Source organism: Xenopus tropicalis, chromosome 9 (genome assembly GCF_000004195.4).
Source record: "Xenopus tropicalis strain Nigerian chromosome 9, UCB_Xtro_10.0, whole genome shotgun sequence".
In the NCBI taxonomy this organism is placed as follows: Eukaryota; Metazoa; Chordata; class Amphibia; order Anura; family Pipidae; genus Xenopus; species Xenopus tropicalis.
In genome coordinates, this window is record NC_030685.2 from 22,662,393 (window position 1) to 22,678,144 (window position 15,752).

A 15,752-nucleotide genomic window follows, 5' to 3' on the forward strand; every position below is an offset into this window, starting at 1 on the left:
GCCCTGGGTGAGAATGTTATATGTGCTAGCGAATGAGCTCCCATAAAGCCCTTAGGGAAGTGCTCTGCCCGTAAGCACTAAATTGTAAAAGGCAAAGCCCATAACCTTGTAACATTTACCAGCATACAGTATATTAAGGTTATCCACAACTGAAAAAAGGCATTGAAATGTGTTTGTTTTGTAGGCCAGGGGACGCAGGATCCCTTGCACAGGATATTGTGTGAGCAGGGTAAAACTGTGTCCCCCATGTTGCACCCATGGCATCTTCTATTTCCCTTTCCTTAATTCCCAGTCCTTTATAGGAAGTAAATATTAGGCAATCCAATGGGCAGCGTTTAGATCTTCTTGCCTAGAGTTCCCAGCTCCTGTACTCCAGACATGCTAGGAGTTGTGGTTCTGTAGAGCAGGACTAAGACTACTGCCCCACGGAGAGATTAGGTAAATTCATGCAACTTGGGAAAACTGAAGGGAAGTGTAGGCCTTTGTTTCAGGGATTCCCTTTATTGCCAGTGGGAAGGCTTTTCGGAGACATTAGTTGCCCGCAGTAGCAGAGATTTATCTAATCTCCTCGTGGGGCATCAGCCTCATCTGTCTCTCATTCAAACTACTGCCTGGTTATTGGGGCAAGCTGAACCCTAGCAACCGTATAGCTGCTTGACAAAAATTCAAAAACTATTAAAAATTTAAAAATTGACCAACTGCAAATTGTCTCAGAATATTAGGACACTAATTGCATATGTACTCCCTGCTACCTCTAATGGGAAAACCACTGGCAATCAAAATACTCTATGCGCCTAAGCTGAGCATATTGTTTGTGATCCACTAGCACTTTTGCCATTTGAGATATGCCATTTAAGGCTCCCAGAATAACAAAAATGAAAATAAATCTGCCAGTAACAGTATTCGTAGCAGTGCTGCTCCCAGATCTTGGGCGTGTCTGCTTTGCACACATGATATAGTGAATTATCGGGGCCACCATTACAGGGATCACTCAAATGGAAGAACAGCACAGCACTGCCTTCATGAGCAGACATGCCAACTAACTGTGTGTCATTAAGGGCATAATGTTCCACTGTGGGCATTTTTTTTTAATAGGAATCTTAAAACTGGAGTATTGCCACCCTAAAGGCATGGCTTTAGCTGCCGTCTCTGGTGCTGGCGAACTGGTTAGCCTACCCATTCTTTCTTTTATTGACCCTGATTTGTTTCAGGGTTCTGTCTCTGCCATTGGTGGTTCTATATCAGCCTTATGGGCATTTCATTGTTCACCAGATGGAAAATAAATCAATAGAAAAAGATTTGGAGCTGTTTGTTGGGTCAGTGCCAATGGAAGAGTGCCATTCAGCCAGGCAGTGCCATTCTTATAGAGCAGGTACTGCACTCAGTTCATTCCTTCTAGTTATGAATAACCCCTCTAGCAGTTCTCTCTTGAATATATAGCATCTGTTGATCCCCAGGTACATTTTTTATATTTCCCTCTGGCCCGCCAACCTTCAGTATTTCCATCTCCAGTTTCTCCATCTCCAGTTTTCTCAAACAAAGCCTTCATAATAAAAGTCTTCTGCTGAAATTGCGTCCTTCTTCCATATTACCAGTAATGATGATGAAGAACTTGATGATGCCATTCTTTTATTGAAGCAGGTAAATATTTAGGGGCATATTTAATAAGATCTAAACCAGGGGAATCCTCAGTGGACTCCCAACAGTTCTAATATCGTCATAGGTATTATCCCCTTCCTACATTAGGGAATTGGTGTATATCCCAAAGGCTGCTGGCTTTTTATGTATGTAATTTTGTCAGATTTAACTGCTTTTAGTAGTCAAATGAATTTTTCAGCACTGATCTCTAACAACCAATCTGGTAAGTCTGCAAAAACAGAACAAGCATCGCATTGATTTTAGCAGAATGCATAAATATAGAGAATATAGTAACTGATTTTTATATCAGAACATCATACAATGTGTGCCTCCCATATTTCTATTGCCTTAATATAGGGCACCCATATGCAGATATCATCTTGGTTTCCCTCTGAACAAGTTTGGCTCACATGCAAAGGCCTAATTGGCCAATGTGCCACCTGCATGGTTGAGGCACTTCCTGGGATTCATCTATTGCGCCACATTCATTTATCTATAGAGTGCCAACATGTACAATACATGGATTTATATTGGTCTGACATGTTTATGCATCACATTACAGAGATTGTCCATTATTCACATCAGTCCCTGCTTATAGTCTAGGGCCCCTATCACATTTGTACACACTAGGGTCATTTTCATTACAAGTCAATTAACCTGGCAGATATGTTTCCATATGTGTCCTGTTGCCTCCAACATAAAACCCTCTCTTGTCCCTGCACTTCCCGTAGAGTGTGAGCTGTAACATTGGGTCTCTTCCCTTTGTATCAGTGTAAATGTATTGCTATCTCTTTGTATTAATTACGACCTACCCTGTAAGTAAACACAAAGATCACAGTATTCAAAAATAGCATGTTTTATTTTCATATATTTACATTGTTCTTCTAGTGTCATACATAAAGTTAGGTCTAATCATTAGGCAAAAGGGGCATTTAGCCAGGTTCATCAGGATAGGGGCGGCCACCATAAACCATAACGTTTGAATGCAGCATTGCCCAGAAATGGCAGACCATCATAAGACGCCTGGTGGAGCTCAGCAGCAATAGCTTCTTCCTGGCCGAGGTTCCTCAGAGAGCTCAGTAGGGGGTTACATGAGATTTCCTTTCCCTGCAGCCGTTCCATCTCATACCTGGAAAATAAACAGAAATAATTAGATATAAATGGTCACTAAGGGGAACTACTGTGAAAATGTAATATCAGCTTTAACTCCTTGTAATAAGAAACTGTATAAGTATAATCAATAAAATAATTTACAGTTTTCAACAAATCAAATTCCTCTTCTCTATCCCCCTCTCAGCAATCTGTCTCTTTCCATGCAGGAGTCAGAGTCAGAGTTTGATGGGCATTTAGCTCTAATACCTCATGGTACATGCGCCCTTTGCCCAGACAATGTATCAGAGCTGTCTATCAAAATAACCGGCACAAAGTTTTCCTATAGAGAGGCAGATTGCAGAGAAAGAGAGAGTGAAGAGTAACTTGGTAATTTCCATGAGATAAAGCTTATATTAAATTTCCATTTTCCAGTAGTTCCCCTTTAATTATAACCCAGGTTGATCTAATAGAAAATGTATTATGAAAAACTTGAAATATATGAGAGCAGCTCCTTCCTATCCTGGGTTCCTAGGAGAGCGCAGGGGAGAACTCGATAAGATTTCCTTTGACCGCAGTCGCCTCCATCTCACTCCTGAGAAACAGAAACACAGCAGCAATTTCATCTAAACGCCCATTAAACCTGAGATACAAGTTGGTCCAATATGAAAATACATTTTGACTTGAAATATTGGGTGTGAAATGAAAGAGTTGGTTCTTACCTTGGTACTAGACCTTTTTTGGCTGATGCAGATGGAGACTTTTGTTTAGTAATCTGCAAGTTTTGCTGTGGAAACATTTGAAACTTTAAAATGGTGCAATTATTTGTTATTATTAAACAAGTACATAACATTTGCTAATGGCTGTTAGTAACTGAACTTATAAAGGGTTTATCTGTAAGAACGTGGGCTCACCTGCAGGTACTGTTGTTCCACCATTAGGCTGTTCCTCCACAACTTGATGTCGGGGAATCTGATATCCATTTTGTACCAATGAGGCTTCTCATGTGTATCTGGGGCAGGCCCAGAGTGGCAATCTGTAGATTCTGGCAAATGCCACAAGGGGCTGTTCGGATCTCTGTACTTGAAATGCCAGGGTCTCTTTTGAATCTCAGTCCAGAACTCTGCCCCTTAAGGCTGACGTACAGATACTTTGGCGCCGCCATTAGACTGTTCCTTCAGAAACTGATGACTTGGGGCATCTGATATTAACGTCAAGTCATTGAGGCTTCTGATTTGTATATGGACTGGCCCACCACCCGCCCTTTCCAGCCATATATCTGCCCCTTGCAATTGCCTCTCACTCAGCTGAATAGTCAAATCCTTCAAATAGCTCTTGTGCCTCTGGTGATATCGCTTCAGCTGGTGGCATTAATCCCCAGGCTTGGCATTCAGATTGCCTGGTACTCTCTGTAAGGCCACTGACATCTGGTTTAAATGGAGGCATCAGTTCTCTTTCAAGAAATTCTTCCCAATCAATATCCTGTAAAATAGATGATATTAAATAGCTACACACATGAAACATACAGATTACATACAAACACTGACAGATACAGGAGGTATAAAGGGCTGTGCTCATTAGAGATCCTACTGTATTCCTGGCTTGATGCACAATAATTACAATATAAACTTACTTCAAAGAATTCATGGGCTTTAACCTCTTCAGCACCGGCCTCGCTGTATCCGAGGCGACGACATGGATTCTTCTCCAGTAACTACAAGAAATGTAAAATCATTGTTAAATTGACAGAACCATCAGGCCCCATCCCAGTCCCACAGCCAAATCATCATCCACTTACTCTTAGTATTAGGCACTGAGCTTCCTCTGACAATTCCTCTGTCAGGGCAGGTTTGTCATTCCTGATGCTCTCAAATAATTCCATGTCATCTTCTGCATCAAATGGGAACTGAAACATGAATTATTAATCCTTTATTAAACCAGTGTTCTAATTTAATATTATAAGTATTTTAAAATCCCATTTATCATTATAATGACAGTGATAGGTGATTTCTAGGCATTATGCTTACCTGGAACATGATCATGACATATAACACAACCCCAAGGGCCCACCAGTCAACGGCCCTGCTGTATGCCATCTCATCAATGATCTCTGGGGCCATGTAGCAGTTTGTTCCGCACCGGGTCTTACTGCGATCTCCATATCTGAAACCTTAAAGACAAAAAAAAACACTAAGATGATCTGTATCCCCTATCTGTGAGAGACTTCCCTCAGCTGCTTGCATACATACTGCACATACACAGATATATATATATATAAATCATCCAAATCAACCACAACTATTCCCTTATATGCTTTGCAATTATAACAAACGTTACCATCTTTGCTCAGGCCGAAATCCACGATTTTCAGATAGCCATGTACATCCACCATTAGATTTTCCAGTTTCAAGTCTCTGAATTTAAAGAAAAATTAAAATATTAGACATTATAGAGATGGGAAGACAGATATATTAGATATAAAGACACAGATAAATTAATTTTATATTGGATAATGTGATATGTACAGTGCTATAAGAGCTGTAACACTTACCTATGAACAATATTGTTCCGGTGCAATTCCTCCAGGCCGAGCACTATACAGGCAGTGTAAAACCTACATAAAGAGGAAAATAATTAAATGAGTGATTTGATTCAGGACATATATGTGAGTGCTACTCTATGTGAATGTGACTGTCAGTGTGCCAGGACTCTCTGCCAGTCAGACACCTCAGTATTTCACATGGATCCTAATCCCATCCCACTTACATGGCTTTTGATTCCTCAAATGCTCCTTGATGCTCGAGCAGATGGCACAGATCACCTCCAGGAAGATATTCCATAACAAAAAAGAGGTGATTCTCACTCTGGAATGTGGCGTATAAGGAAACCAGGAATGGGTGCTCTGCGCTGGTAACCTTCTGAAGGATTCGCTTCTCCTTGAAAACACTGAGGGGAGAGAGTATAAAGCTGTCACTACATGCGGCCTGCATGGGGAACACTAAAAGATTATTGCTACTTTAAAAAAAAGTGATTAATGAACTTTTATCACACTGACAATACTTTGCTATTTTTATTTATATATGACTAAATTAAAGAAATTAGGAGATTGCAGAGAAACAGTAATGATGCCCATTTAACTGACCTCTTGATATCATTCTTGGCAATAATCCTCTCTTTCTTGAGGGTCTTTATGGCACACAGTTGTTTTGTGTCCTTGTACTCTGCCAGGAACACCTGGAATGAGACAGTAAGGTCAGTGCCTATGCTTTAGCAGGGTAATAACCCTTATTAGAGACACAGCAACTCACCTTTCCAAAGGTGCCTTCACCCAATACTTTTCCCAGATTGAAGTTTTCCAGAGACATGGCAGATCTGGGTATGGAGCTGAAAAGAAAAAACACCGTCATAATAACAATGGCAAGAAGAATGATAGCAGAATACTAATACCAGAGATTATGGTATAAAGCAATACCTGTCAGAGGGTCCGTCTGCTCCTAATAACTCGGCGTCTGACTCTGAGCCATTGTCAACCACTTCACACTGCAAAGGAACAAAAGGAATTAAATATCATACGGAGACTGAATATTACATAGTAAGAAAGTGATATTCACATCATTTCTAAAGAATACATGGAATGTACTTACAGCTGATGGGACACTAGAAGAGGTGGCAGTAAAGTTATCTACCGTGTCCTCTTCTGGCTCAAATCCACCCTTCTCCTGTGCTGGGATCATTTGTCCAACAGTGTGGGACATTCCAACCTCACTTTTCGGAGGCTCAATCACTTCAGGAGAATCTATAACAAACAATATGGCATCATTAGCACTGTACCCTGTGATTGCTATTAAAACCAGGACACCCCCCAAGAAATATATATAATCAGGAAATAATAGACCATAATATATAATGTTACCTCTTTCCTCATTGTTTTACCAAAAATATCAATAGTGAATGAGCCAGGAACTCATAGTATAAACATTACAGGTGCATATTAGTCTCTTTATGATCACACTTACCCATTAGTGGCACCGGGTGGTCGGGCATCTCTACAGTGGCAATGAACTCCACCGGAGGCTCCAGCACATCAGTAATTTCATGTATCTTCACAAATATAGGTTCAATATAAGAATAGTTCTGTAAAGGTGAAGTGAAGAAAATTACAGAAGGAATATTAAACAACAAATCATTTATAAATGTGGGCAAAATGCTGTGCAAGTGACCATGTTTATTTTCACCTGCTGAAATATTGTGTTTGCAACTATACACAAGCTATGCTATAACCTAAGTGAAAGTTTTATGCCCGGATGTGAATAGTGCACACTTTTCCCTGTGCCATTATGGGCATTAAGATGGTGGGCATGGGCATTCTCTTACATGTATATATTGAAAAAGAGAAGAGAATCCCTTTACCTTGGATTTAGAAAAAAAAGTTTGACAGCAACCCATCACCTTTTCTCCTGTAAAAGAAAAAGACATGGAATTAAATACAGGCCATGGAATCTGCTCAATGATGAATCTCCCTCTATAATGTACTTACACATCTGTAATAAACATACATCATATAAATACACACAGATAGACACATTTTTTTTTATTAAAACGCATTTAATCAGATATAATCTGATGTGACAGGAAAAACGCATTTAACACATTCCACTCTAATTTGTAGGTAGGGGAATTACTGACAGGCCCAGCACAGGGAGGCAAAGGCATTTACCCTGGGATATACTGTTATAATCACTCCCCTTCAGGATTCATTCCCCCGTGTCACCCATTATTGGTATGATCTGCCCTGGTCACACCAGGAAGCCATATTAACTATCTCACTCCCATAAGTCTCAGCAGGACCCACATTTCTCATTTGCTTTTCCCCACCCCATAGTTGCATGAAACACATCCCTGCAGATTTCTTTTAATGTTATTAATGTAGTTTAATTACAATTTATTAGCCCAGCCATTAGCTGACTGCCCAACTGTCACCAACTGCCACCTTGGTATTTTGACAGCTGTCAGTGAAGAAATAAATCTTATATTCTTATCAAAATCTTATAATCTTACAGAATATATAGGGAAATGTGTACAAAAAAATTTATAATATTAGAAGAAATGTATATAAAAAGCACCAGTATCGCTATAATCTCAGTAGAATTCATGCCCCAATGAGATCAATATATAAGGTTAAAAAGCTTCTTTTTAGCAGTATCAGCCTTTAATAAATCAAGCCCAACAACTGACATTGCCTCCTTAATAATAATAAATGATTAATGTAATTACAGGATTTATTTTGCATGTTTTTCCAGAAAATGTACTTACAGAGAGAGAGCAGGCAACAGGCAGGGATCTGTAGCTGTGCAGCTGTCTGCCAGCAGTTGGGCACTCACCTTAGTGCACTCAGACAATATGAAACATCAGTCTATGGCAGCTTACAGCAGCTACTTTGGCATTTACAGAGTTTCCAGATTGCCAGTGCAGCCTGCAGGCACCTAACTCATCAACCGCCAACCTGCCATCCATTATCAGTAATGGCTAAAGAATAGGGAGCCCATAACTTTGATATAATCAGCACTAATATTACACTAAATATAATATAAAGTAAAAATATGAGGAGGAAATATTAATGGGATGAATAAAAATGTATAGAGAAGTGCCAGTATTGCTGTAATTACAATAGAAAGCCACGTGCCAGTGAGCCCACTGGATATGGGCAAAATCATACTTCTTGTGCTTTTAGTTTTTATTCAGTGCAGCCCAAGGACTGGCAATGCCTCCCTATTAATGAATTAGCAATGTAATAACAGGATTCTTTCCATATTTAGCAGGAAAATGTACTTACAGTGAGAGTAGGCAAAAGGCAGCGATCTCTAGCTTTGCAGCCAACTGTCAAAAGACAGTTGGGCAGTTAGGGCATCATGTGACATTATCTGAATGCAAGCATCTGATTGGTTGCTCTGCGACACTAGACCTGGTACAAACTTTGTGACAGTTATTACATTGTCCCAATATCATTGCCATACTGTGTTGCCTTTTTTCCAGCCATTGACCCGCTGTGTGTCTTTAACTGTCAAAATAAAGCTTCAAATCCATACTCAGTAATGGCTGGAAGGATGGAAACCTCTGATACAAGAAGCTGGACTGGAAATAGCAGCACAACAGCATTTTGTATCTCATTAGAACTGTCATTACCTTTTCATATAACCTTTCATATAACATTGTCCACTATGACAACATTTGCCAGTCCTCCCAACCCCCTGCTGTCTTTTATTTAGTACATCCCAACAGCTGTGCCGGGTGTAGGCTCAGGGTCTCCAGCCTGTACAGGGATGTTATCCCAGTTCTAATCTGGCTCACAAAGTGGTTCCTAGTGGCTCCCACACAACTGGGGTTCAGAACCTGCGCTGGTGCGTGTGACTTTGCTGAAGACCCCTAATGATCAGCAAGCTGCTCCCAAATTAATGGGGCTCCTTGCATTAGGGGTTTCAGCCAGATCTGCACTGAGGATGTGATTAGGGGAAAGTATAGATTGTTAAAGAATTTGTTATGGCATTAGGGGGAATCTGCACCCCAAAATGACTGCTTTATAAAGTTAGTACAAATAATAATAATAATAACCCCATCTTGTCAGTGGTATGTAATAATCCTATTACAGGCATTAGGGGAATCTGCACCCCAAAATGACTGCTTTATAAAGTTAGTACAAATAATAATAATAATAACCCCATCTTGTCAGTGGTATGTAATAATCCTATTACAGGCATTAGGGGAATCTGCACCCCAAAATGACTGCTTTATAAAGTTAGTACAAATAATAATAATAACCCCATCTTGTCAGTGGTATGTAATAATCCTATTACAGGCATTAGGGGGAATCTGCACCCCAAAATGACTGCTTTATAAAGTTAGTACATATAATAATAATAATCATCCCATCTTGTCAGTGGTATGTAATGATCCTATTACAGGCCAAACCTTAGGTGCCCAGAGCACCAGGCAAAGATTTATTCCAAGGTATCCTGATCCACAGAACTGTAGTTACTGTATCCATATAGGTATAATTGCCAAATAAAGATGTACATATACTGTCACATTTTTCTTCTGCCTGCATTTTATTTGCTAATTTGCCCCATGAATAGAATGGATGCCAGTGGAAAGGCCCTATGCCTAAATTGCCTATTTATTGACTTCTTCATAGTCTGCCCCAGGCTCCTCGGACTCTTTCATCTGCCTTCTTTTCTTTTAAACACTAAAACTTTGCATGAATAAAAGTGTTTTATAAGTACTAATGCTGATGAACAGCGGCCATGACAGTTCTAAAATTATGTGACATGCGCGGCTGTGGCTGCTTGCACCCAGCAACAGATTTCATAACAAATTTGCATGGGTGTGCGTGTTTTTAACCCCTTCTAATTTAGCCCCAAAAGGAACAGTAGACACAGAGCAATTGGGCGTAACTAGATGATACAGGCCCCACAGCAAATTCAATTTAGGGCTCCCAAGACATTAGTAAATTGACCTGTTCTACCAAGATATATTGAAATTTCTCAATTATTTAGGGGCCTTCTGGGCCCCTTACACTACAGGGCCTTCTGCAACCGCAGGGTCTGCTTCCTCTATAGTAACGCCCCTGCAGAGCAGCTCCCAGCAGCGACAGATACAGGAACGGTACAAAGTCTTTTATCAAAATACATTTATTAAGGTGCTACTCTGTCACAGGAACAGCGAGAAGTCTTCAGTCAGGGAGAGCGTTCTGCAGCCGGACAATAGATTCCTGCCGTCCCAGGGAGAGCAGCATTTCAGCAACACTTGGCCCGTGCTGGAGAAACACAGATAAACAGGACAGGGTTACTGGGTCACATTAAATATAACAAGGCAAAAGTAGTAAGAGGTAGGCCCTGGCATTCCAAGTACACAGAGGCCCAAACAGCCCCCCACCAGCCCAATAAATAGTGACTGTCTGTGGCATCTTACAGCAGCCCCTCTGGCATTTGGCAGAATCCACAGATTGCCAATCCGGGCCTGGTCCTAACCATTAAAATCCACCAGTAAAATGGGACATATACCCTTCCATATTACAATGTAACACTGCTCAAAGAACTCTTCTGAGAACTTTTGCAATTTTCTTTATTTTTAGTTGTAATAGAAATAAACGTGTAATCTGGAGGCCCCCTGCTGTTTAGCTTAAGTGAGAAACCCAGGAATGGCTCAAGCTTATTTTACTGAACCAGGAAGAGTCCCTTAAAGCTTTCCTACTCATTTCTATTGCTTTATTATCTCTCTCTAAATATCAGTGCCCTATGCTTGTCAGAAACAGCTGGCAGAATCCATTATTGCCGCACCTCCTGGCCACTCAGAGCCACGCGGAGCAGTTTCATAGCGCTGCTGTACTTTGTGTCTTTCACTTGTTTCAGCTGCTTCCTCAGTTCCCCATTTAATGTTTCCAGGGTGAAGCCACTGTCATTCTCTTGCAGGAGCCTGAAGGATAAAGAGAGATCACCATTATTTTTTTATTGAGGCAAATATAAATATATCCCTAATCTGAGGATATTTTATTAATTTATAGGCCCGGCCTTCAATAAAACAAATCCACAAGGTGTGATATATGATTTGTCATATCTGTGTATAATGGTCCTTCCTGCCTGTGAAGGTGCAACCTTTGGCCAGGGCCCCCCCATGAAAAGGTCCAATCTAAAGGTTGCAACATTAGTCATTCTGCCATAGGCTGAATATCTAGGTAAAGCAAATACATATTTGCCCCATCTCAAGATGGGCTTTCAGGTATATCTTACTCTAACTGGCCTTTAAGTTGAGCCCCCACCAGCCAATTCTCTGAGCAAACGCTGTGCCAGGCAGCCCCAGTTTAAGAATTTCTGCCGTATGAGAATCACTTATTCCTTGGCAAACTGCCCGTGTATTGGCTATGGAAAAGGGGTAACACGGTAATTAATTCACCAGACAGACTCAATGACTTGGGCAAACATTGCCCTCTCTATAGTGCAGGAAGTAGCTGCATATGAATTGTCCTATACAAGCAATGTGCATAAGATCATTGTAACATCTTGTTTATTGTAATATAAGTTTTATACTGCCTTCTGCCACTGCAGAACTTTTCACTACACTGATTTCCCTTTATACAGCTCTCAGTGATTGGATATTACTAAGAGTCTTCTTGAAGCAACAAAAGCTGCATTTCATACCTCACTACAAGGTTCTTGACCTTACTGGCTTCACTTGTGAGGCACTGCAGCTGTTCCCTTGTCACCGAAGGCCTGACCCACAGGTAGGAATATTCAGGGGACAGCAGGTCCGTCAGCCGACACAAGTGCCCCTGAGAAGGAAGCACAGAGGAAAGCTGATAGCACCACATATGCACAAAGAGTGTTCCACTCAGCACCGTTCTACCCACCTTTCTAAGCAATAATATCCGCTCAATGTGCTTTTCATCCAACTCTAGATCTTTATATGTGTCCTTTAGCAGGACCTGGAGTTGTCCGACCAGCTGAACTCGGGTTTCTGTGCCTTCAATCCACCTGGTGAGGTGAATTCTAGGGAAGAGATGAATACATGAGCTTAGGCCATGGCCAAGTAATTACAGGGTCACCATTGTACCACATGTACCTGTTAAACTCTGGGAGCTTGTCCAAATCCAACAGCGCAGAATGGGTGCTGGTTTTGCCCAGTTCATATTGCTGGATCAGGGTGTCAACAGTACGACCCATCTGGTTTTCTGATTGGAAGAATATAAATAAAAAGTCACCCACTGCACATCCCATACTAATAAGAACATGGTGTAATCACCCCTAGAATGCCTACACACTTATGACCCCTATCTAGGCCCACTCTGTGCCCTTCAACAATCTTCCCTGAATGTGAGAAGAAAAAAATACAAGCTGAATATTGTTCTGGTTCTCACCATTAAGGACATTAATATTTTATACTGTACGTTCCAAGTCTGACCCTAGCAAATTCCACCTGAGGAGTGCCATTGTGCAGAGCTCTACACATCTCTTGCTAACTCTTTCTGGCCACTGTTACCAGTAAATCCTGAACCGCAGTTGGTGATGAGGTCCAGAAGGGCATCAGAGAGGTAACCACTGTGCACATAATGCTGGATAAAGATATCCCCTTGTCGTTTAGAAAGTTTGGAGCCGTCCTTGTTAAGCAATAAAGGGAGATGAGCAAACTGTGGTGGCTGCCAGCCCAGGGCTTGATACAAGAGTAGGTGTTTGGCTGTGGAAATCAGCCACTCCGCTCCCCTGAGCACATGACTCACGCACATATGGTGATCGTCCACTACATTAGCTAGATGGTAGGTGGGGAAACCATCTCCTTTTAGAATCACTGGGTCGCCCTCCACACTGGCCACATCATGCTGAGTCCAGCCGTATACGAGATCCTGAAAGGGCTGGGCGCCCTCTTGCAGAAAGAAACGGATAACAAAGGGGGAATTGCGGGACAGCTTCTCCTCCACTTGTTTGGGAGTCAAATGCCGGCAGCGGTTGTCATAGCTTAAAAAAATAAATAAATAAATAAATAATATGTGTTTGACATAAAAAAAAAAGACAAATGGCTAACACTAAGCATGACATTAACCACATATTGGGTTTGCACCAATGGGTGTTTTCAGGTTAATAAATATTAGTATTTTTACTATTTGTGCCCATTCCCATGGGTACAGACCCACCATCACTGAGCACCAACATTACAAACAAAACAGCAAGCTCTTACCGTGGCGTCTGCCTGTTTCGCATCGCTTCTCTTTTCAGCAGCTCCAGTCTTTGTGGGGTACAGAAGCAACGATATGCTGCCCCACTGTCTAGCAGTGCTTGTGCCGCCACATGGTAGAGATCAAGGCGCTTCGACTGCTCATAAGGACCACAGGGCCCGCCGTGCCTCGGACTCTCATCTGGTGGGATACCTGGTAAATGGAGGAATTCCAAAATTTAGAACACTGAGGGTAATGCTAGTTTTAGTTTACTATTGCGAGGTAAAGAGCCCAGATCATCTCAGTGATGCTACTATTATAAAGCCTGGTTTATTCATCTTACTGTATCCAAAATGCAGCTGTATAATCAGGGGCTGGCTGAGGATTATGGGAATTGTAATTCTAACCCCATCTCAAGTAAAATAAACATATTAGCCATGTCTCAGTGTCAGCCCCACTGTGGGCAAATCCTATTCACCTGCCCATTCCAGCATGTCCTCAATGCTTTCAGCTGCCCCAGGGACCAGCCGGCTCCTGTCCGTGTCTTCAAGGCGCAGGATAAAAGCCCCTCCATGTTTCTTGGCAAACAAGTAGTTATAGAGTGCTGTGCGCAAGCCCCCTAGGTGCAGAAACCCTGGAGGGAACAAACCAGAAATCACAATGAGGCCTCATTACAGATGGTCTATACCTACACAGCAGATGCACGGTGTTACCCACATGGGGTATCTTTGCATTGCAAGCCATTACACCACGTATACTATAACTTGCATGTCTCATATCTCGTCTATCATGTCCCGTCCTACCTCCCTGCGCTACCCCCTTTCAGCTCTCACATGTACTGCCTGCTTCTTCCTCCCTCTGCTCTCATTGTTGGACACTGCCTCGTATTCTGTCACACTTACTTTGTCCCTTCCTCCTCCTTGCAATCTCATCCCAGGGCCTCAATGTTTTGTCAAACTTATGGTGGCCATACAAAAAAGCTGGAAACTGACAGGCCTGTCTGACCAACTGATAGCTAATTGGTTGTACAAGGAGCACATTGGCAAATTGATGTGGTCCTCATCCCATAGGCCTCTCTGGATGTTCACTCCATTTTGCCCAGCTTATGTGCTGTCAAATCGTGTCCAGATCTGCTCATATGGGGACATTTTTAAATCTGCCCATGTGTAACCACATTTACTCTATCCATTATCTCAGCAGTCATACCTACATTCTTCTTTTACCTGCCTCCATTGTGTGCTTTCTTCTCTTTTATGAGCTTATCTACTTGTGTGGGGCCAAGGGCTGTATTGGCTTCTTGATACGGTCCTATCCCAATGGCCTGAATCTGCCTTTGTTGTGATCCCATCATTGGCCCATAACGATATCAGGGCTGTCAATCAACCCCATTTCATGAGGGAAATAATAATCCACTTCAGGCCTTTTTTAGACTTTATTTCAGGTTATCTTTTAGTTTAAAAAAACAAAAACAAAACAGGACTGGATCATTATCCCACTCATGACATGGGTTTGGGCCATATTTGAGAGATCTGCTATTGGGCAACTTCGGAAAACAAGCAGATCTTCAAGCATAAATATGGCCACCTTTGATCCAATATTAGCCCTCCTCCATGAACCCCCTCAGTACCCCAAATTCTTAATTATTCCCCCATTAAAAGCATAAAATAAGGTAGGTGATCATATTTGGATTTAATGCAAAAAGCATAGTTGGAAAAGTATTAATTTTTATATGGAGTATTAGTTAATACATATTTGATCTCACTCTTTACATTTGGTAAAATGATTTTGAAAAGCACAAACATTATTGGCCAATAGTGAGGGCGGGGCTACAGCTAAGGTAACTTTGATTGGGGGAGGAGAAAGGGACATTTAAAGGCATAATAAGGGGAGCGAATACTAATAAAAGAGAAGTGAATGGGGTTACTGCCTGCAGGGATAAATGAATAAATGCACAATAGCGCACTTGGCACTTCTATAGCAGGTCGCTTAATACCAATGGAATGCGGTAACTGGGTGAGTAGGAGTGTATAACATACCAGTGGGACTGGGTGCAAATCTGACACGCACCTCCCTCCCTGACTCCCTAGAGCTGCACGTCCTCCTTCCCAGGCCGGTGGCAAGTTCCAGCGTTCGGGACAACCATTTGCCCCGGATAAAGGCAGGACGCATATCCCTGCGCTACACTGCCCGTCCTTCTCAAGGGAACCGGGTTACTACACACATGCATGAGGTGACAGAGCCGACTTCCGGGTCAGTTGCATGTGACTTCGTCTCCTCCAGTAGGCGTTCGGCTCTACGTTGCCAGGCAACCTTAGGGAATCAAAGC

The 15,752-nt window shown here is 41.8% G+C and overlaps 3 protein-coding genes across 3 annotated transcripts; all 3 read right to left on the bottom strand.

Moving 5' to 3' along the window:
* Positions 1-2,478: 2,478 nt before the first annotated feature.
* Positions 2,479-5,137, bottom strand: LOC105948370 (serine/threonine-protein kinase N2-like). Its single transcript, XM_031893490.1, has 5 exons — positions 5,065-5,137; positions 4,755-4,897; positions 4,526-4,633; positions 4,361-4,441; positions 2,479-4,209 (listed from the first exon to the last, which is right to left on the bottom strand). Exons 1-5 carry the CDS (start codon positions 5,117-5,119, stop codon positions 4,027-4,029), a joined length of 570 nt encoding a protein of 189 aa, XP_031749350.1. The 5' UTR covers positions 5,120-5,137; the 3' UTR covers positions 2,479-4,026.
* A 26-nt stretch (positions 5,138-5,163) lies between these two features.
* Positions 5,164-10,300, bottom strand: LOC108648893 (serine/threonine-protein kinase N1). The gene is made up of 6 exons (XM_031893489.1): positions 6,372-10,300; positions 6,200-6,267; positions 6,036-6,111; positions 5,870-5,961; positions 5,494-5,673; positions 5,164-5,341 (listed from the first exon to the last, which is right to left on the bottom strand). The coding sequence occupies exons 1-6, from the start codon at positions 6,480-6,482 to the stop codon at positions 5,275-5,277; spliced, it is 594 nt and encodes a 197-aa protein (XP_031749349.1). The 5' UTR covers positions 6,483-10,300; the 3' UTR covers positions 5,164-5,274.
* Positions 10,301-10,396: 96 nt separating this feature from the next.
* Positions 10,397-15,619, bottom strand: ears2 (glutamyl-tRNA synthetase 2, mitochondrial). Its single transcript, NM_001008041.1, has 9 exons — positions 15,463-15,619; positions 13,905-14,060; positions 13,450-13,639; positions 12,757-13,229; positions 12,340-12,448; positions 12,128-12,266; positions 11,919-12,049; positions 11,061-11,196; positions 10,397-10,537 (listed from the first exon to the last, which is right to left on the bottom strand). Exons 1-9 carry the CDS (start codon positions 15,593-15,595, stop codon positions 10,454-10,456), a joined length of 1,551 nt encoding a protein of 516 aa, NP_001008042.1. The 5' UTR covers positions 15,596-15,619; the 3' UTR covers positions 10,397-10,453.
* Positions 15,620-15,752: the final 133 nt, after the last annotated feature.

Excerpts from the sequence above, each read along its gene's own strand:
- LOC105948370 (XM_031893490.1), bottom strand. The coding sequence starts at position 5,119 with ATGGTGGATGTACATGGCTATCTGAAAATCGTGGATTTCGGCCTGAGC. Across the intron at positions 4,898-5,064 it reads TTTCGGCCTGAGCAAAGATG|GTTTCAGATATGGAGATCGC; the intron begins GTAACGTTTGTT and ends TTTGTCTTTAAG. Across the intron at positions 4,634-4,754 it reads ATGTCATGATCATGTTCCAG|TTCCCATTTGATGCAGAAGA; the intron begins GTAAGCATAATG and ends TTCATGTTTCAG.
- LOC108648893 (XM_031893489.1), bottom strand. The coding sequence starts at position 6,482 with ATGTCCCACACTGTTGGACAAATGATCCCAGCACAGGAGAAGGGTGGA. Across the intron at positions 5,674-5,869 it reads GCCAAGAATGATATCAAGAG|TGTTTTCAAGGAGAAGCGAA; the intron begins GTCAGTTAAATG and ends CTCTCCCCTCAG. Across the intron at positions 5,342-5,493 it reads TTTGAGGAATCAAAAGCCAT|GTTTTACACTGCCTGTATAG; the intron begins GTAAGTGGGATG and ends CTCTTTATGTAG.
- ears2 (NM_001008041.1), bottom strand. The coding sequence starts at position 15,595 with ATGCGTCCTGCCTTTATCCGGGGCAAATGGTTGTCCCGAACGCTGGAA. Across the intron at positions 13,230-13,449 it reads CGAAACAGGCAGACGCCACG|CTATGACAACCGCTGCCGGC; the intron begins GTAAGAGCTTGC and ends TATTTTTTTAAG. Across the intron at positions 11,197-11,918 it reads GTCAAGAACCTTGTAGTGAG|GCTCCTGCAAGAGAATGACA; the intron begins GTATGAAATGCA and ends TTTATCCTTCAG.